This window comes from Rana temporaria, chromosome 1, assembly GCF_905171775.1.
Source record: "Rana temporaria chromosome 1, aRanTem1.1, whole genome shotgun sequence".
NCBI lineage: Eukaryota > Metazoa > Chordata > Amphibia > Anura > Ranidae > Rana > Rana temporaria.
This window is the reverse complement of record NC_053489.1, coordinates 124,967,647-124,989,661: the sequence shown is the minus strand read 5'-3', so window position 1 is coordinate 124,989,661 and position 22,015 is coordinate 124,967,647. Positions and strand designations below refer to the sequence as shown.

The 22,015-nt window shown below is 44.8% G+C and overlaps 1 protein-coding gene across 1 annotated transcript in view; it reads right to left on the bottom strand.

Annotated features, from left to right (window-relative positions):
• The window catches only part of RHOBTB3 (Rho related BTB domain containing 3), an 88,302-nt gene extending 71,640 nt beyond the window's left edge, over nucleotides 1-16,662 (bottom strand). Inside the window, exons 1-3 of the mRNA XM_040342412.1 lie at nucleotides 16,356-16,662; nucleotides 10,408-10,585; nucleotides 9,169-9,361 (exon numbers count right to left, since the gene is read on the bottom strand). Of these exons, the coding sequence (XP_040198346.1) occupies nucleotides 9,169-9,361; nucleotides 10,408-10,585; nucleotides 16,356-16,384 (400 nt within the window). The 5' untranslated portion in view covers nucleotides 16,385-16,662. The remainder of the gene's footprint in view (nucleotides 1-9,168; nucleotides 9,362-10,407; nucleotides 10,586-16,355) is intronic.
• Nucleotides 16,663-22,015: the final 5,353 nt, after the last annotated feature.

The following is a 22,015-nucleotide window of genomic DNA, read 5'->3' as shown; positions in this document are numbered from 1 at the left end:
ACACGGCGGAGAACGGACAGCTATTCAAATGAAAGCTGTAATGTTCCCCGCACGCTGATTAACTAGGCGGCGGCATCTAGGTATGGGGAGACGTGGCTGCATATGTGGGGGGACATGGCTGCATATGGGGACACATTTAAAAAAAAGTATCGGTATTCGGTATCGGCGAGTACTTGAAAAAAAGTATCGGTACTTGTACTCAGTCCTAAAAAAGTGGTATCGGGACAACCCTAATTGAAACTGTCAGCTTCTGACGATCTCCACCTAGGAATCACTGCAGATAAGCGCTTAGGAACACCTTGGGGGCTTTGGACTCGCTCCTCAGGAGGGCATATCATCACTATTGGAAGCTGACGTTTCTATTTTAAAGCGCTGCTATAGCTTATGAATTACATTAATGGACTTCTGGAGCTTTGGGTTTTAATTAATTATTTATTTATCATAGCTGCAGCTAAATTCAATTACAGTTAAAACTTGGATTGTGAACATAATTTGTTCCGAAAGCATGCTTGTAATCCAAAGCACTTGTATATCAAAGAAAATTTCCCCATAAGAAATAATGGAAACTCCGATGATTCGATCCACAACCATTTATTCATAAATCCTTCAGTTTATAGTCCATATAAAAAGATTATAGCAATGTGATATAGCAAGGTTGTGTAACCATAAAATGTCCATCCACAAGGGGATTAGAAGAAAAATCCAGCAGGAGGTACAGAGTATAAAAGAGATCAGAGGCACCTCTAAGTGTAGCAATATGGGGGCAGATTCAAAGAGCAAGTAAGCCGGCGTATCTTCCTAATTTCACACGTCGTATCTTTAGTTTGAATCCTCAAACCAAGATACGAGGGCATCTGGGAAAGATCCAACAGGCGTACGGCTTCGTACGCCTTCGGATCGCAGATGCAATACTTCGGCGTCCGCTGGGTGGAGTTTGCGTCGTTTTCCGCGTCGGGTATGCAAATGAGCTTTTTCCGACGATCCACGAATGTACGCACGGTCGTCGCATTCTCTTACGTCGTCTGTAGTCGGCTTTTTCCGGTGTATAGTTAAAGCTGCTATTTTGTGGCGTATAGATAGACTCGCCATGTTAACGTATGGCCGTCGTTCCCGCGTCAAAATTTGAATTTTTTTTTTGCGCGTAAGTCGTCCGTGAATAGGGATGGACGTAAGTCACGTCTAAGTTAAAAAAATGAAGTGGTTGCAACGTCATTTAGCGCAATGCACGGCGGGAAATTTAGGAACGACGCATGCGCATTTCATTCGGCGCGGGGACGCGATTCATTTAAATGAAACCCGCCCAATTTCAAATATGCCGCCGTAACTTACGGCGCAAATTCTTCCTGGATTTGAATTAAAGCCAGGTAAGATACGGCGGCGTAGCGTATCTCTGATACGCTGCGCCTGTCCAATTGTATGTGAATCTGCCCCATGGTTACATCTAATCTAAGTATGCAGGCATCCGGGGTAAAGCTGTCCACATAGACCATCCCCTATACCGCCGGCTCTTACTGCTGACAGTCTGCAATTGTGACCAGGAAGACAACCCTGCAGTAGAGTGATCTGAAAGCGAGACTTGAAGGGCTCGTGGAGCGCAGAGTGGAAGGGATGATGTTGATGGCGGAAAGGAGGACGGTCTATGTGGACAGCTTTACCCTGGATGCCTGCATACTTAGATGTGCCTTTTTTAATCATCAACCATGTGAGTTATTAAATGTTGTACCTTCATTAAATGTAACCATATTGCTACACTTATAGGCACCTCTCTTCTTTTTTTATACTCAGTTGTGACTTGACGCTACTCTTATATCAAGACATTGCTTGTATATCACGGCAAAATTTATAAAAAAAAAAAATGAGCTTGTGTAGCGGGCAGCTGTTTTCTTTGCTGGCCCTGCTTTAAATTTAGAGGTTAGTCAGAGGATTAGTTCCCTCTGACCTATTTGTTTTTGGATTTGGACCTCTGTTCCAGCCGTGGCTGTACTGCAGGTGACCACTATTGTTGTCTGGGGTGTCAGTTCCACCCCAGGCCAAGGGTGGCAGCAGTCAGATCCAGGTGTGTTGGGTATTCTTTCTCAGCTGCCAATCAGTGAGGGTTGATCACCTCGCTGTGCATGCTGGGGAGGAGTATTTAAGGGACAGACTTCACAGGGTCTGGGTCATCGTCCGCCCTGGGCAGTCGTCCCACCACCCGTGTGTGGCCCTCCTGGCCGGGGGTGCGTGTTCAGAGTTTCCTGGCTCCGGGACCACGTTGGTCTGGAGTCGTGTCTTGCCGAGCAGGCCCAGTATGCAGACTGGGTTTGCATTGACAAAGTGATCCTGCGCTATCCATCCTAGAGGGAGGAAGCCACCGAATGAAGTACCTGTCTGGAGAGCACCCAGCACGAGGCTGGTACACTCGGGAGGCCTGAACTTCATTGACGGACACATTATTACTGAAAGGCTGAGCAGTGATCGCCGTCAGTTTCCTGATTTCACAAGTAACTACTTTGAGAAGAGATCCGGGTGCTTAATCCTAAATTGAGAGGATTCTGGACCGAACATGTCTCCACCTTTGGGAAGGTCAGTGGCAGAGACTGTACCAAGGTTCCATGTAGCGCCCTGGCTGCTAGGACTAGTGAGAGAGGCCTATCCAGGGGCACAATACACACTTTGGCTAGAGTGGCGACAAGAGTTTATGTCTGGAAGCAGGAGTGCTTCTTATCAAGTTCTACAATTGAACCCACTACCTATACCCCATTTCACCTCTTCAATCTATTGTTCGTTCTTTTACCACGTTCGGTAAATAAAGCAGAGAAAAAGGAATGCAACGTGTGGACATTGACTTTGTTTCAGCTCTCATCCAGTACGCAGAGAAATAGAGGTAACATGCCGCCCAAAATAAACCAGCAGCTCCTTTGGGGGTAGTGCTACACTTGTGTTGCAAAATGCTCTCAAACCAAGTTACTCTCAAACCAAGGTTTTACTGTATAGACATTCCTTCCAGAAACGCCGGATGAGCTCAATTTTATTTGCTTAAGGTCTTTGATGTAATTTATATTGTTGATTGGAAACTGGCCTACTTCGGTAATGCAGTGTCAAATTATGGTTTTGTGCCTCTTGGGTGAAGGGGTGTTAAGGCTTTTCCTCATAGCTGTACAACTATATATATTTATGATTTATGACGTAATCTCCAGACTCCCTGTAACATAAAAGAGCACAACACCAACAATACAATCTTAGTAAATCCAGGATTGCATATGAATGTATTCTGCTTCCTCTCTATACACGTGAGATAACCTGGAAATCTATATAACAATATTATATTTCAGACCAACTGCTGATTTGGTTTACAGCTGAGAAAGATACAGAGCTAAATATTAACTTCCTTTACACTTTGGCCCAAAAAATCTCAGGTATTTATCTTGCTTTATACACTACACTAGATGAGAAATTATGTCATAATAATAAAAGACGTATTTTCTGCCAGCGTGAAGGTTTTACACGGGGTGCTTGCAGCTTAAAGGCTGTTCTTTTATCAAATGTTGCGTTTGCTATTTGAAAATGCCATGTTTGATCTGCTTTCCTTGCCATTTAATACATGGCAATAGGACATGCAATGTCCAAAGAAAGTCAGTGTAAAGTAGGTGAAACGCTGCCATGCGTACTGCTTATAGTGATTGTAGGCGATCACCTTGTAAAACAACCCATTCAGTTTAAAGTAGAAATAAAAGGCAAACCATTTTTGTATAAATATAAAAAAAAACATTATCAATACCTTTTTTCAACAGCACACTTACCAGTGAACTTACCAGAGCTTACCAGTGAATGGCTTTGCAGGGGTTGGGGGGAGGGGGGGGGGGGGGGTTGGAATCAGGACAAGTCTGATCATTGGAGGAGAGCACACCGAGTTCCCAGCATAGCTAGGGAACTGACCATGATATGCTCTCCTGCTTGGTGTGGTCAGTTTTTAATAGTAAAGCAGAGGGACTTGCAGGAACACCAGGGATTTCACACAAATTAAGCAATACAAAGAGGACAGAATGCCTTGTCATACAAGTACATGATACAGCATCAGCTTTAGAATGATGTACCGTATATACTCGAGTATAAGCCAAGTTATTCACCGCTTTTTTTAGGGCTGAAAATACCCCCCTCGGCTTATACTCGAGTCAGTGTACCTGAAATTATTGAGAGGTTGCAGGTGTCCTCCATTTAAAACTGGCGGTCTCCTCCTGGTCCCTTCCGTGATAGGCGGAAGAGCCCTTCATTGGTTGCCGGTAAAAGACAGAATCTCCTTCAAGGCACTGTGCCTAATGCATAAGTGTATTCAAGGAAACGCCCCCCAATATCTATGCGAAAAAATAAAAGCTCATAACCCCAATCGTATTCTGCGATCCACCAATCAAAACCTTGTTGAGATTCCCAAAGCCAGATACAAGTCCAAAAGAGGATCGAAGGTTTGCCGTCCAGGGACCACGACTGTGGAACGCTCTCCCAACCACCATCTGTTTGGAGGGGGACTACTTGGCCTTTAGGAGAAAGATTAAAACCCATCTCTTCTGAGGTCAAGGGGTTTCACCCACGAAAGGGTTACAGCGCCCAGAGGCGATTCAGTTCGCATGTGCTGCGCTATATAAGTTTTTCACTCACTCACTCACTCAACTGTGTTTTTCCAGAAAACTGCCCCTCATGAACGTTCTCTCATCCTCGAGTTTCCCAGCAGACACTGTGTTCAGTGTTCCGCCAATCACGGACACCTTTTCCTCCTCATACAAGAGGATGTCCGAGATTGGCGGAACACTGAACACAGTGTCTGCTGGGGAACTGAGTCCGAGGATGAGAGAACGTCCGTGATGGGCGGAACTGTGTCTGCTGAGAAACGCCTATCATGGAAGGGACCAAGAGGAGACCGTGAGTTTTAAACAATGAATGGACACCCACAGCCTGTCAATTTCAGGTACACTGACAATAGGCACAGTGAGGATGGGCACAGTGAGGCGTGCAAATGGGCGCTGTTGACCCTCTTTTACGCTTACAGTAGCTGCTGCATTCTCACCCTAGGCTTATACTCGTGACAATACGTTTTCCCATTTTTTTGTGGTAAAATTAGGTACATCGGCTTATACTCGGGTCGGCTTATACTCGAGTATATACGGTATATATCAGGAATATGAATTTTTGGGGTAACAAACGCTTTAATTAAAGTCAATGAGATTTTATTCCATATTAGCAAAATCATGTTAAACACAGGAAATTGTCTGTCAACATAAGCCCTTCAAAAAGACAAAGCATTTTCTTTAACATCTTTCTTAAGTTAGAAATAAATAGTACTGATAACTAAAGCCACCATAGGAACCCTAAAAACAATAGGCCAGATTCAGGAATAATTACGGCGGCGTAACGTATCTCCTTTACGTTACGCCGCCGCAAGTTTTCGGCGTAAGTGCTTGATTCACAAAGCACTTGCCTGTAAACTTGCGGCGGCGTAGCGTAAAGCCGTCCGGCGCAAGCCCGCCTAATTCAAATGGGGCGTGTACCATTTAAATTAGGCGCGTTCCCGCGCCGAACGTTCTGCGCATGCTCCGTTAGGAAATTTCCCGCCGTGCTTTGCGCGAAATTACGGCACCCCGACGTGTTTTTTGAACGGCGCCGTGCGTAACGTACTTTCGTATTCCCGGACGTCTTACGGGAAAAAAATAATTTGAAATTCGACGTGGGAACGACGGCCATACTTTAACATGGCTGGTCTAAATCTAAGCCATTAAATAGCAGGCTTAAGATTGCGACGGGAAAAACAGACTAGCGACGACGTAAGAAAATGCGACGAACGCGCGTACCTTCGTGGATCGCCGTAAACAGCTAATTTGCATACCCGACGCTGGAAAACGATGCAAACTCCACCCAGCGGCCGCCGGAAAATTACACCTACGATCCGAAGGCGTACGAAGCTGTACGCCTGTCGGATCTATGCCAAAAGCCGTCGTATCTTGATTTGAGGATTCCAAACCAAGATACGACGCGGAAAATTTGAAAATACGCCGGCGTATCAGTAGATACGCCAGCGTATTACTGCTGTGAATCTGGCCCATTGAGCCTGATGTGAAAACTAAACCCCCCCCCCAAAAATATATACCTGCAAAAAAAAAACAACGTACCCACTGATCCTCCTGCCTGTACTGCCGAATGTTGCTTCAGTAATCCCTCAAAGTCTACTAGCAAACCAACACATTTGGAAATGTTGATCTCCTGTGTCCCTGACAAGGTTCATTGTTTCCTCCTGCTGACCTCCACGTCACTACAGAACATAATATTGATGTAGAGGTCAATGGGAGAAACCAGTGAAGGTGGGACACAGGTGATTGACTGTCCTGGAAATGTTGGTCTCCCAGCAGATTTCAAGGGACGGTTCCTAAGTTGTGTTAATTGGCACAGGCAGTAGGATAGGTGAATATAGCTTCTTGGGGGTATTTAGTTTGACGAAAGGGCCACTTTAACCACTTGACCACCGGGCACTTAAACCCCCTTCCTAACCAGACCAATTTTCAGCTTTCGGCACTCTCACATTTTGAATGACAATTACTCAGTCATGCAACACTCTTCCCGTATGAAATTTTTGTCCTTTTTTTCACACAAATAGAACTTTCTTTTGGTGGTATTTAATTACCACTTGGTTTTTTATTTTTTGCGCTTTAAAACAGATAAAAGACTTAAAATTCTGTAAATCTCATTTCATGAGACCCTAACAAGCCAGGGCAGCACAGATACCCCCCAAATGACCCCCTTTTGGAAAGTAGACATTCCAGTGTATTTTGTAAGAGGCATTCTGAGTTTTTTGAAGTTGTAATTTGTTTCCCACAATTCTTTGCAAAATCAAGATTTCTTTTTCTTTTTCCCCAAAATGGTCATATTAGCAGGATATTTCTCACACACAGCATATGCATACCGCAAATTACACCCCAAAACACATTCTGCTACTCCTCCTGAGTATGGTAATACCACATGTGTGAGACTTTTACACAGCGTGGCTACATATAGAGGCCCAACATGCAGGGAGCACCATCAGTTGTTCTAGGAGCATAAATTACACATCTAATTTCCTGACTGCCTTTTGCACTTTTGAAAGCCCTGGAGCACCAGGACAATGAAAACACTCCAAAAATGACCCCATTTTGGAAAGAAAACACCCCAACGTATATTCTATGAGGCATAATGAGTCTTTTGAACCTGTCATTTTTTCCTACAAGTTTTTGGTAAACGTGGAAAGAAAATGTAAACACTTTTTTTTTTTACACAAAGTTGTCCATTTATACAATATTTCTAACGCATAGCATGTACATACCCAAAATTACACCCCAAAATAGATTCTCCTACTCCTCCTGAGTATGGTGATGCCACATGTGGGAAACTCTACAGCCTGGCCACATATAGAGGCCCAACATGCAGGGAGCACCATCAGGTGTTTTAGGGGCATACATTTCTCAAATCTAATTTGACTACCAATTACACTCTTGTGAGGCACTGTAGTGGCATGGATGAGCATGAATGGGGATGGATGAGCCGTGGATCGGGATGGCTGAGCATGGTTGAGCCATAAATGTGTTTAGCTGAGTATGGCCGAGTACGACTGGGTATGCCCGAGTATAGCTGGGCATGGCCGGGTATCGCAGAGTATGGCCGGGTATCGCAGAGTATGGCCGGGTATCGCAGAGTATGGCCGGGTATCGCAGAGTATCTTTGAGTATGGCTGGGTATTGCTGAGTATGGCTGGGGGTGGATGGGATGCCTGAGCATGGATTGATGAGTATTGCTGTGTATGGAGCATGGATGGATGGATGAGGCTGCAAAGGGCACAGAGCAGCGCTGTGGGCACCACACATCCAGCCCACAGCGCTGCTGCAACCGTTCTCTCCCCTCTTCCCTTGCACTGTACCGATCTTTACAGAGCGGAGAGAGAGGAAACGACCATGACGCCGGTTAGTTTACAAGTGATCGCTCTGTCATTTGACAGAGTGATCACGTGGTAAACTGCCGATGTCAGTGACCATTTACCGTGATCCATGATCCAGAGGACCCGGTGGTCACGGATACTCTCGTGTGCACGCCCCAGGGGGTGTGCGGAAGCGCAATTCTGGGAGGACGTCAATGTACGCCCTGCCAGAGTTATCAAGCCATGCTATCATTCTGCTGTAGCACGGTCTTTAAGTGGTTAAGGACATTATTAGAACAAAAAAGGATTGATAGGATATAAAGACGTGAAAACACTGGGCTTGTTTTATAAAAACTGGAGAGCGCAAAATTTGGTGCAGCTGTGCCTGGTAGCCAATCAGCTTTTAACTTCAGCTTGTTCAATTAAAGGGGTTGTAAAGGTTTATGTTTTTTCACCTTAATGCATCCTATGCATTAAGGTGAAAAAACATCCGACGATTAGTGCCCCCCAGCCCCCCGGTTTACTTACCTGAGCCCTCGAAAGTCCTGTGTCGAGAACGCGCTTGATCTCGGCCGATCTTCTCTGCTTTTTATTGGATAGGTTGATAGCAGCACAGCCATTGGCTCACGCTGCTGTCAATCAACTCCAATGATGCAGGGGCGGGACCGAGTCCTGTAGTCAGCGGCTGTGGATGCCGACAACAGGACTTGGGAGTGCGCACGCAAGTTAACCCCCTTGGGAGAGAGCTTCCCAGGGGGGGTTATTAAAAGCGGGGAGGAGCCAAGACAGCCGCCAAAGCATCCCAGAAGATGAGGATTGGGGCCATTCTGTGCAAAAAGAGCTGCACAGTGGAGGTAAGTATGACATGTTTGTTATTTAAAAAAAAAACAAAAAAACTTTACAACCCCTTTAAGCTTTGACAAAGAACATGGAAGCTGATTGGTTTCTATGCAGAGCTGCACTAGATTTTGCACTCTGCAGTTTTAGTAAATCAACCCCACTATGCTTTGTTAGTGTTCAATTAAGAACATTGATATATAATCCCACCAACAAAAATCCCCACAACATTATGCCATGTAACCTGACAACATTGTCTTATACCGTTTCTGAGCAAGTATCAGGTTCCTGCTGTTTCAGCCAAGTCACATATCTCAATATGCACACACCATAAAGGTGATTTAGCCTATAAAGCATAGGTTACTAGTAACTTACATATGTTTCACGTAATAAAATACAATAAGAAACTCAGCTGCACTCACCATTTTGTCTAGTACCAATGGCCAGAACCAGAACAGGAACAAAACCATGGCTGAAGATTTGCTTTACCACCGGCACAAAATGATTCTTTATATTCAGAAACGAAGCCTTGTCATTGACCGAGAACTTGATTACAACAATATCTGTTTCTTGAAGTCTGTTCTGAGATCCCTGTGTGTCATTGTCAAATGCATCCTGTAAAAACAAAAAAATCATTGGAGTTCTGAAAGGAACAAAAGGAACACTTTTGGTTCCAGATGAAGATGGCTTCTACTCCAGAGGCTTCTGTGGCTTTTTTTAAGAGCTCATCCGTCATGTGAGCCAACTAGGGTTGCCACCTGTCTGGGATTCACCTGGACAGTTCGGGTTTGGAATCATGCGTTCGTGTTTAAGACCTGGACACCTTATTCAGACCAGACTATGGATTCCCAGCAGGGTTGCTGGTTGCAGTTGTTTAAGCCCAGTGTCTGTTATACTCTTTCACACTGCCCAAAACAAGCACTAATAATCCCCCGACCCCCCCCCCCCCCAATCCAGCAGCCTCAGATACATCTGGAGTGAGCTCACCATCCATCCCTCTCTGTGACTGAAGTCTCCCCCCTTCTCTCTACTGCCTCTGAGTGAGTACACTAATGTAAATCAGGGTTCTTAGGCCCCATACACACGAGAGGATCCACCTGCTGAAAAATCTCAGTGGATCGGTTTCAGCGGATAGATCCCCTGGTGTGTACGTTCCAGCGGATATTTCTGTAATGTATGCTGTGAAACTCTGTGGATTGAGATGTAAAGGGGGACTCTTGTGTGTAACTTCATATGATAGATATGTTATTTCAGGCTTGATTCACTCCTATGGATTTTTAGTGATTTTAGAAAAAATTGCCGTGCCCCGCTAAAAGAAACGCACTGAAAACTGAGCATGTGCAGAGTTGCCATCACAGCTGCAAATTCCCTAGCTGAATTGGGGACCTGAACAGGAGGTGGAGATAGAGAGCAGCAGGATCAACCAGTTTTTTTTTTGCAGAATTCAGAAAACAAATCCTTTAGTGGCTGAATGAATATGAACAGCATATAATACAGGATCTAAAAGTTTTTTTATGGTGTGGGTTTAGTGACACTTTAAGTCATAATGACATTACTTTCAGTTCTGCTGTTAGAGGTGTTTGAAAGTTTTGCATTTGTACCCTGGAACATATCATTAATGAGTAATGAACGCAGGCCGGCTTGTATTAAGAAACACTTACCCAGTCAGAATATTCATACACTGCTACCTGGACGTGACCCAGAACAATGCCTTGGTAGACCTTGAGACCTGGGTTTTCCTGTGTGTGAGATTCAATGGCTCTATGGCCAAGATAAAACGAAACCAGGCTTGAATGGTCTTCATTGTCCTCTTTCCCAAGTGATAGAATCCCAATTGACCTTAAACAAATATAATTGTTATTTACTCATTTTATTTGAGCAGTTTAAATAAATAGATAACTAAGCTGATAAAACAAACATTATCACAGCGTTGTGTGTTTGAAGTCTGGGCAATTCAAACAAGCATATAATGAAAAAAGCAAATTTTAAAATGATCAGTAGAGCCAGAGAGAGATAGAGGAGGAGGGCAGCTGAACTTAAAGTGGAGGTTCACTCTATAAAAAATTTCTAACACTACATCCAGCACCGGGCTGCATATAAAATTACACTGACCTTTATTTATTTTTTGCCATAGATATCGTTTAGCCGTGGAATTCACAGCGGCTTCCGGGTAGGGAATCCCGCGGGAGTGGGCGTTCCTATTGTCATGCCAATTGATTGACATGCTAAACGAAGGCACACACAGCGCGTCACGACTTCCTGAAGGAAGCTCGGGTCGGCTCGGCTCTATTCGGCGCCTGCGCACCGGCACCGAATAGAGCCGAGCTACTTTCGGGAAGTCGTGACGCGCTGTGTGCGCCGTCGTTTAGCATGTCAATCAATTGGCATGACAATAGGAACGCCCACTCCCGCGGGATTCCCTACCCGGAAGCCGGGTGACTTCCACGGCTAAACTATATCTACGGCAAAAAAATAAATAAAGGTCAGTGTCATTTTATATGCAGCACAGTGCTGGATGTAGTGTTAGACTTTTTTTATAGGGTGAACCTCCACTTTAAGATGCAAATTTAGAGCTTTCCTTTAAACATCAAGCTTGGCATTACCCCCAACTCTGTAAAAACAAAAACAAAGGCCCCGCCATATAAGTGTACGTATTTATTAAATGAACAATAAAAACAAATAAAATTGCACTCACAGGATGGAAGAGAAATTGGGCATATCATCAGCCACAAAGCCACCCTCCATCGCAGGAGACACAACGGCTGTACTCCATGACGGATCTGCCTGCCATTTCTAGCCACGGTTACATCCTGTTTGCAGTGGGCTATATAGAGTCTACCAAGCCTTCCCTGGACTATTGTCCCTCTGGAACAGATGTACAGACTGTGATTTGATTGATAATATGCACAATTTGTATCTTGTGAGTGCAATACGAATTATTTTTAATGTTCATTTAATAAATAGATACACTAAGGGTTCTTTCACACTGAGCGCCCGTACAGGTCCGTCTGTCAGTTTTTTTTGCGGACCTGTACGGGCGCTCCGTGCTCCTCTATGGAGCGTCGGATGTCAGCGGTGACATGCCCGCTGACATCCGACCCACCAAAGTGTGACGGCGGAAAAGCCTACTTTTCCTTCCGTCTGGCGGATCGGATCGGGTGAACACGGACATACGGTCCGTGTTCATCCGATCCCCCCCATAGGGGGGGGAGCGGAGAAAAGACAGGGTTTTCACTATTTCCACTATTGCAACCCTAAAGTCACACGATTTTGATGCGACTTGAAGCAATGCCTGTATATTCTTGAGGTCTAAGGACCTCAAGTTGCATCAAAGTGGGATCAAAGTAGTGCAGGGACTACTTTGAAGTCACTGCGACTTGAAGTCACACAGATATAAACGGTACTCATTGGAAATCATGGGGTATGACTTATGCGACTTTGCAGTCCCAAGTTGCATTACAAGTCGCACTAGTGGAAACCGAGCCTTAGCTGGCAGTGCCTTTGTTTCCTTGTTTTTACAAAGTATAGAAGAGATCCAATATCCTGAGAAGAAGTGCAGCAGCCTTCACTATTGTGGACTTAATTTGTACCTCCTTATAGTCTTTATGGCTGTTGTGGGGCTTTTTTCTCTTTTATTACCCCTGACTCCAATGCCTTGCTGTTTGTCGTTTTGTGAACATTGCCTGGCATGCATGTCTATACAATGAGCATACACCCCCAACTCTAATCTTTTTCATGCTTATCTTAGTGGAAGAATGGACAAATGAAAAGCCAATGTTCCCAATGAATGATTGTCAGGGTTATCTATTATAGAAAAGTGTTTGTGTGCACCAGGTACTTATTGTTAACAAATCTGTTCACTTGTTGCAGACAGCTGTCTTGCATTTAAAGTTTTTCACATTGAAGTACACCTATCAGAAAAAAAAATCCTCAATCCACTGTCCTTGCCTTGTTCTAGGCACCTTCCAGTATCTTTAATCCAAATCAGGGATGAAGGAGCAAGTGACATGCCACCCATTTCCCCACAATACAGTGTCTGGTGCTGAAGCAGCCAACAGCTAGACCTCAGGGCGCAATATCCAGATCCACCCCCAAGGAGGCGCTGATGATTGGGTTCCACCCTCTTGCACAGCCAGGCAACAAGTATTCTCCACACTTTTTCCAGACACAAGGAACAGTCTTTGTGCTTGGTTTTTATGTTTTATTAGTGTAGTGATATAAATGTATAGTGTAGTCCGGTTAGATAATTTATATTTAGGTGTTAGTATGATGACTATAAATTAGGTTGTTCCGCGGCAACACACCAGGCTCTCCAGAGAGTGCATTTATTTGATTTCCAATACAGAACAAAGTCCAAATTCCACAGATGATACAAATCCAACAGAGTAATTCAAAGTCTCATCTATTCTTAAACCTGTGCCATATTCATACAGAGAATATTCGGTGTGACAAGACTCACCTCCAGGATTATATTCCCTATTCACTGAATAGCTGAGCAATTTGATTGGTCGTCTTTGTTCTACATCCTGTCTTTCAGAGTGACAGATAATGACCCCAACCGGAGACGGCTTCAATCATCACCTATTCCTAATTTTCCATTCTTGCATACTAATAAGCTTCCTAATTAGATTACATGTGGCCTAAGTAATGGTTTGATGTGTAAAATAGACTCATCCTGTCTCTTTGCCTATTGACAATCGACAAGCGTCTTTTGATGTGTAACATGTAATTATCTCAACAGGTACCAAATGTCAACATAAATCTGGCCTGGTCAATTTTGGACTTATAATATAAGTACAACTCTGGTTTGTCTCCTCTTCTTCTCTACGTACAACTCTGATTGATCTCACTCCCGAATGCTGATAGAAAAGCAAAAGCCCCTTAAGGACTAGGAACTCTAAGTCCCTTTTGGAAAGTACCACAAAAAATTATGTAGGTTACATATAGGAGTGACTCCAACGGATCCCAGTTCTACTGACTGCAGGAACTACCAGCCCACCTGGCTGCTTCTTCATTAGCCCACCTGGCTGCTACTGAAGATCTCTCAGGGCAAAGTAAAGGAAAGATTTAAACCCCCCAGTGTCTTCCACAAAGGCTTTCTACATGCGACAGTCTTTCCTTTGCAAGTTCCTGACTGTGCTGATGTACTCACAATGTCCTCTTGCTCTCGCTGCTTCTTAGGATAAGATTCCTTTCAAACTGTGATGCTGTCAGAATCCTCCCAAGCCATCCCGAGGCAGAGTGCTCCCCTCATGCAGAGGTTCTCCTCCAGGGCCACTGACAGTCTCCTGATCACTTCATCTTCCACCTGACTCCCTTGCCAGCCCGACTCATCCATATTTAAGGACTGGCCCACCATGTCAGGCCCACTGCCTGGGGATTGGCCAAATTCCCCAAAGTATGCAGACCCTCCTGGACTCCATCCCTAGTTTCCAGAAGGTTCTCCAACCTCCCAGAGCCAGGGGGAGGCCCCAGAGACCTGTCTGTATAAGTCATCCAGCCCTGAACTGCGGTAAACTTTTGACCCAGATTCAGACTAATTTTACCATGAGCCAACATATAAACTTGCCTCCACTAGAGGGTGCTACACAGAATTGCTGACAGTTGTACACTGAATGGCATGCAGCTTGTCCACATGACAGCACTTGGGCCTGGCTACTGAGTACTAACAGCTCAGGTGGTTAAAAAGGTTAATCCCCCGGCGGAATTTAAATTCCGCGGCTAGGGGGAGTGTAGTATTTAAATCAGGAACGTCCCTGCGCCGATTTAACTGCGCATGCGCCGCCGGCTAAATTTCCCAGCGTGCATTGCTCCAAATGACGTCGCTAGGACATCATTGGTTTCGACGAGAACGTAAATTACGTCCATCCGTATTCGCGACCGACTTACGCAAACGACGTAAAATTTCAAAACTCAGCGCGGGAACGACGGCCATACTTAACATATGATACGCCGCATATAGCAAGGGTAACTATCCGCCGGAAAAAAGCCGAACGCAAACGATGTAAAAAAAAAGCGACGGGCGGGCGTTCGTTTCTGAATCGGCGGATCTCCTCATTTGCATATTCGTCGCGTATACAAATGGAAGCGCCACCTAGCGGCCGGCGGGAGATTGCAGCCTAAGATCCGACGATGTAAGTCACTTACACCTGTCGGATCTAAGGGAGATCTATGCGTAACTGATTCTTATGAATCAGTCGCATAGATCCGACCGTCGGATCTCAGAGATACGACGGCGTATCAAGAGATACGCCGTCGTATCTCTATCTGAATCTGCCCCACAGTTTCATATTTGTTGGCTGACAAAGTTTTGCCGTCTGTATGCAGAATAAGTTCACGGCCAACGCCTTTCGGACAAAAGTCCTACGCATTGTCCAACGGAAATCCGATTGTGTGTACGAGGCTGTCGATTCCTCTTGTTCACTGGCCAATTGACAGAATTTTCTTGCTAAAAGCATGCATGGACAAATCTGCAGTGCTGGCTATTTATTCCGACAGCCAACACCCATGGCTGTCAGATTACCTGATCACTGCCTTAATTTGATTGGATACCGGCGCTGTTCTGGCGAGAATTTTTTTCCTGGCTCCCTTCATTTAAAGTCATCTGAAAAACATTTGTCAAGCCAGGTGGCGCTGACAGGGCCTTGAAGGAATTAATTTTGGCCAATTCAACAGAAATTGGGTAAAATTTGATTGATGCATGGCCAGCTTACCACCATGCCATGAGTTACTGCACATGGCAGGTGGCTATAGAAGCCAATATATATTTTTTTTCTTTTGACGTTACTTTCAGGAATGTTGTAGCATGTATAATCACCAGTGACACCCCTTGTTTCCTTGTTGTCAGCTCTAACTACAGAGCAGTATACAGTGCACGTCGTCATCCTAGTCAAACTTTTACCTCTCTTATAAAGTGGAATGTGCCAAGTGAAGGCTTTACAAAATGACACATTATAAAGAATGACACTTTTATTGCTGCTCTGCTGTTCTAATCTTCCTGGAGAGTGGAGAATAATTTGCAATCACTGCTATAAAATTACAGCTAATCTGCCCATGATTGAAACTTTCCAGCTGGTCACACCAGTGAATGGTACTTTATAGTAAACCCCTTTCATATACATTGTACTCTAAAGCAAAGTATTGAAATATACATTTTCTACTTAATTAAAGTAGTCATTATTGTGTTAGTTATTGAATAATGCAGAAAGTGATTTCAGGATAACTTAGGCCCCTTCATCAGGCTTTTTAGAACTGTAATGTATAAATCATGATACAGGATCTAAGTTATTTTGAAAGCTTGCATCTTTATTAAGGTAAATGTATCACTTAAACTCCAAACGTTCCATTTCATTAAAGAAATTGTCTATTTTAGCTTTTACATGCTTGATTGCTACAGTTAAATCATTAACTGTTCTGAGATTTCTAAAACTGGGGCACCCTTAGAATGATCCCATAATGATGAACCCCTCATTATCATCATGCACACAAAGATCCTTGCCATGCAGGGGAGAGGTCCACCCTTCCATCTGCTAAGCAGTGTTGTCTGTGCTCCCCTCTGCTAGAACACATATACTAGTTTACCATTAGATGCCCCCTTAGATTGACTTACATGTCTGAGTGGCGGAGCTCCCAGCTCATAACATTGCTCAATGTACAGTGCAGGTTGCAGTAAAGTGAATTGGAGAGGCGATCACAAGTCCTGTGTGGGTTAATGTTCAGCCTGTTTTGCTCAGCCCTGATTGTAGCTGCTGCCAGCCCTCCCCAACCAGAGGATCCCAATACTAGCAGATCCCAATGCAGCACACACTGCCTGCTCAGTCAGCAAGAACCCTGGACAGCTGTGTGTGGGCAGATGACATGAATGCTGCTAAACAGTCCTAGTACAATCGCCTTGTTGTATCATAGATGTGAAAAGCAGTACTGATTAGTATGCCAAGAGCTGTGCTGACAAAACCTTTAGCTGCTACAGAGGGGAGTGACTATCAGTGTGCCTCTACTTTCATTTGCAAGACTAATCAGAGCTGATTTTTTATTGCATAAGATTCTTTACTCTGGCCATACACATCATTTTTATTATCTGAACAGTGTGCAATTCAACCAGCAATCGAAAATGTATAGTTTCCTCTTCGATCGATTTAGATTATATGCAAGCAAATGTAACGCAACCCCCAAAGGAGCCGCTGATTAGGATTTGTTCTCTGTTCTTTGCCTTCACCTTTTACAAAAACCTCAAACCTACCAAAGGTAGTCCGAACGGCAGGTTTCTTATTTTATGTTAAAAGGTTGCATGAAAATATCACAAACAAAAACAGAAGATAAATCTTTGCCATCCCGGTACTAACGGAACATTGCAGGTTCCTCACTCACAGGTGAAAGGGCTTCTTACCTACAAAAACAAAGATAATGCAAACCCTTTTCTCTTACAAAGCAAACTTCACATTAACAGCTCTTTCAGGGTTTTAAGCTTCCTGAGTCCCAGGCCAAGAGCAATCATTTGCTCTAGTCCTGCTTAATTTATACTACCTGTTGGTGGACACAAGTGGACCACCATATCTGGAACCGGAACCAACCCTGCCAAGGTGGCTGGTAAAACCCAGACTTGATTCCATCTGGTTGGTGCAGCATATGGTTATATGGTTTTATGTCACCGCGTTCTGACACGATCGTTTTTTTTAACCGATGGTGTGTAGGCACGACTGACCATCAGTCAGCTTCATCGGTTAACCGATGAAAACGGTCCATCAGACCGTTTTCATCGGATGGACCGATCGTGTGTACAGGGCATTAGACACATCAGACCTTGCCACTCTTCTGTAAAGTGACCCATGATGGATAGCTTTTCAGAGGCGTTTGACAGACGGTGGAAAGGCGATATTTTGCCTCCTCGCCGCCTTTTTTAACCATGTAAATGTTGCAACTGCATACATTACATTGCGGTTTCAGGGTGGTTCTGGAGGAGAGGAGGCCAACGGATGAAGAAGAACCGACAGTGCCTCTGTTTCAGTTTCTGGCAGTCCTCAGTTTACAGCATTTCCTGTCAAGAGAAGTAATTGAATTGGTCGGCAATTCATGGGCCAATGCATGTTCCCAGGCTACATGCAGCGTTAAGGTCAGTATATAGCAATGCAATTCCCGGTGAATGCAGGGTGTGTTCAACAAACTTGCCAAGTAACCAATGTTGGTGCTTGTGTGAAAAGGGCCATATTGCTCACTGGTTGGTAATGTATAGGTCCACCAATTTAAATGTATCTACAGCTAAAACTTTTTTTTTTCTAGTTAAGTAGGTGAAAGCTAGGACCTCAGTCAACTTTTTATTGTTGTCTATTTCCCTTTTCCATATTTTTCCTGACTTGTCCGACAAAAGGTTGTCCCTAGAACAAGAAGTAAGGGGAATTTCTCAAATGGAGCCCCGTAGAGCAGTTACAACTTACAAAGGTTCCATCCTTTCCCCATGCTATCCAAAACTAAAAACAAAATTGGGGTATAGATACATTGGGGATGAAGTTTGGGTTCTCCGCCACCATGGATTAAGGTGAATCCTGCAGGGTTTGAGATTTGCGGTCCAGGCAAAATCATGTGCAGATTCACCAAGTAATATTTATTTAAAATATAAATGCACTATACGGCCTTTAGACTATGGCCAGTAGGCTTAGAAGGACCAAAAAGCGGCTTTTGGCCAAGTCACCCCTCCCCCACTATAACAGGGTGGCACAGAGCAGCCATGGTGTTAGTGAATTGAAAACTGTTGTAGGGAAAGCTTACAAACTGAGAGGGAGATTTAGGCCCCCTTCACAAAGAGCAGATTGGTCTGAGCGGAATCCTCCTGCTCAGCGGGGGATCACTCCACTGATCCCCGCTATGCAGGCGGATTACAGGTCCTGTCCGCTTGGCTATGAGCAGACAAGGACAGAGCCCACTCTCCTCTGTGGGGCAGTTGGATGAAAATGGGCTGCATAGCTGTTTTCATCCGATTGTCATCCAATCCGACCCGCTGAATAGATGGCGAATATATCACCATACGCCTGACATCCGCTTCCCCATAGAGGACAATGGGTGGCCCGATCTGGTCCGCCTGAAAAATGGACAGGCGGACCTGATCAGTCCGATTGTGCGAAAGGGGCCTAAGGTCAGTTAGGAAACTGTTCTTTCCATTCTGATTGCTAGCTGTTCGGCCAATCGGCCCCTTTTCTATCTTTTTTGTTCTTAATTTTGGTGGTTTTTAGTCTTTCATTTTATTTTGTGGCTTATTTAAGGTCAGATGTCAGCTGCTGTCCCATTCATAGCAACTTTTTTTTATGTGGCAAGGCTTCCATGTTTTTTGTTTCAGAGGGTGGTAGTTTGGATTTTGTATTTATTTTGCAAAAAGCACCTACTTGGGTATGTGAGCATCAGAACTGGACCATGGAGCAATAGAAGAAAGTGGCCTAGTCTGATTAAGCAAGTTTCTTATCTATTGTGTGGATGGCTTGCTGTGTGCATGTGGCTTAACTAGGGAAAAGATGTCAGGAAGATGCACTATGGGAAAAAGGCAAGCCTTGCACACTGTAACTGGATCGCATAGTGCTGCAGTACCATGCAATTCGGTGCAGAGAAACGTACTGTATTGTTAGAATTACATTGACACCCACACCTAGTGGTTTTTACATGTGGTGCCGAAAACGTGCACTGAACATGGGCTTCTGGTGCAAACAGGCTCTTACACAAACTTGGAAAAAAAGGGTTACCTGCATTTTACTGTATTTACTGAGAAGTATTGCTGTTGGCTCTCTACATAAAAACAAATTACAAAATAAAAGTGCTGCTCATGGCTATGGCATTCCTTATCACTTTGTAAATATTGCTACATTCCACTTTTTCTTGCTGTTAGGTCCTTGGAAACTAATGAAAAATCAATAAAATCCTAGACAGACTGCATCGGGCCCCATTCTCACTGCAGGCCTTCTAAATGTCCCTTACATTCCTTATGCAGCTCATTCTGTAGCACCCTGGAGTTTAGGCAGGGTTGCTCCTCACAAATTAACTTGCCAGATGTAGTTATCCTGGTTGATTGTTAGAGATCTATTGATTTCCCCCTAAGCTTGGCTTTGTTGCACTTTTCTCTTCTACCATTAGGTGGCCTGATACTTAGTGGTACTAGATATGAGAAAGGCAACCCAAGGTCAGGTTATATGTATATCGGGTATCTCAGCCAATGGACAGGGGTTTTCTTGAATCCCTTGGCCTGCTGGGAGGGCCTATTTTCGTGTGAAGTCAGGTGATCTATGTTCTGTGCCACCTGGACGGCTGCCTGGGTGGACGTGTGTCGTATTGCCCCAGGCTGCTAGGTTGGAGATTGGGCCTACCCCAGGGGCATCTGGCTGTTAGGCTGTCTGAGGGCAAGAGAGCAGTGCAGGGTTGGCATTGTGGCTTGCAGTCCAACCAGAGTTGATGGTTTGGCCGGACGGAGAACCTGTTAGTAGTCGGAGGTAGAAGAGAAGCTGTCGCCACTAAGGGATGTACCACCTTATTACCAGGGACCACAGTGAGTAACTGAAGCAAGTACCGGAGCAGTATTCTCACCGCATGGCCACGATGGAGAATTGGGAAACTTAAGGCGGTGATCAAGTCAGGGAACCAGCCAGAGGAGGTGATGCTTGCAGAGCAGCCTTGTGTGTCAAGCCAGGTACTGAGCAGGCCAGTGGGATGAAGCTTGAGACGTATCGGGAGTGCCAAGCTAGGGACCCAGCAGAGAGGCGGGGGTGACGCTTGAGAATGATACCACCGCGAAGATCGGAGGAGCTCAAGGGATTCAGTGGCGGTGAATCAGAGGGTCTAGTGAAAGGCCCGGGAGCTCAGTGTATTGAAGAACTACAAGGAGAAGTTGTAGTGAAGGTGAAGGAACTTTTACGCTTTGTTAGGAACTGTTAAATACTTCCTACCCCACAGTGCTGCTGGCTGGATTTCTCTCCTGTCCTCTCCCCCCAGCTGCTGCGGGGAATGTTTTAGGATTGAAAGTGAGGGAAGGGGCTAGTAAATATATAATTTACCAACGCCTTGCTTTTGCAAATGAACACAGTGGGGTAGCTTCACAAAGGAGATACGACGACGTATCTCCAGATACGGCGTCGTATCTCTGAGTCTGGCCGGTCGTATCTATGCGCCTGATTCATAGAATCAGTTACGCATAGATTTCTATTAGATCCGACCGGCGTAAGTCTCTTACGCCGTCGGATCTTAACTGCATATTTACGCTGGCCGCTAGGGGCGTGTACGCTGATTTACGCCTAGAATATGTAAATCAGCTAGATACGCGAATTCACAAACGTACGCCCAGCCGACGCAGTACAGTTACGCCGTTTACGTTAGGCTTTTCCCGGCGGAAAGTTACCCCTGCTATATGAGGCGTATATGCGGCGTACCAATGTTAAGTATGGCCGTCGTTCCCGCGACAAAATTTTACGTTGTTTGCGTAAGTCGTCCGTGAATGGGGCTTGACGTAATTTACGTTCACGTCGAAACCAATGACGTCCTTGTGGCATACTTTGGAGCAATGCACACTGGGAAATTCCACGGACGGCGCATGCGGCGTTCGTGAAAAATGTCAATCACGTCGGGTCAGGGTTAATTTACATAACACATGCCCACCTCTTCACAATTTGAATTAGGCGGGCTTACGCCGGCCTATTTACGCTACGCCGCCGCAACTTTCTTTTCAGAATACATCACTTGCCTGTAAAAGTTGCGGAGGCGTAACGTAAATAGGATACGTTACGCCCGCACAAAGAAACGCCATTCTACGTGAATCTACCCCAGTGTGTTCAACTCACTCACTGTGTTCATTCATAGCTGAAGCACAGTAAACTGTCTACTATGCTTCAATTTAAGAATGAACAGGAAGCCACTCAGCAAAGAGCACTTCCTATTCATTCACTGTTCCGTGCAGCTGATGCTGCAGAGAAAGGCATGTGTGTTTGAGCTTCAGGGTGCACACCCTAATGCAATATGATGATCAGCGTTGCTGGCTATAGCCTGAAGCCCTGATCGAGCAGGGAAAATCCAACAGGGCAGTTTTACAGAAGCTGATTAGTAGTTCAACTTCTGTACAACCTCCTTGCCCATACCTGGATCAAAATTTGTCTGGTTCCTGTTAAACTAGCCAAATTTTAAACCATGTATGGCATTGGCCAGCTTTAGTACTCAGCGTGCTGAACAACTAGGTGGACCCCTGTCTGACTGTTATTATAAGGAAACACAAGAGTTATAGCATGAACAGCTTATTTTATAGACAAT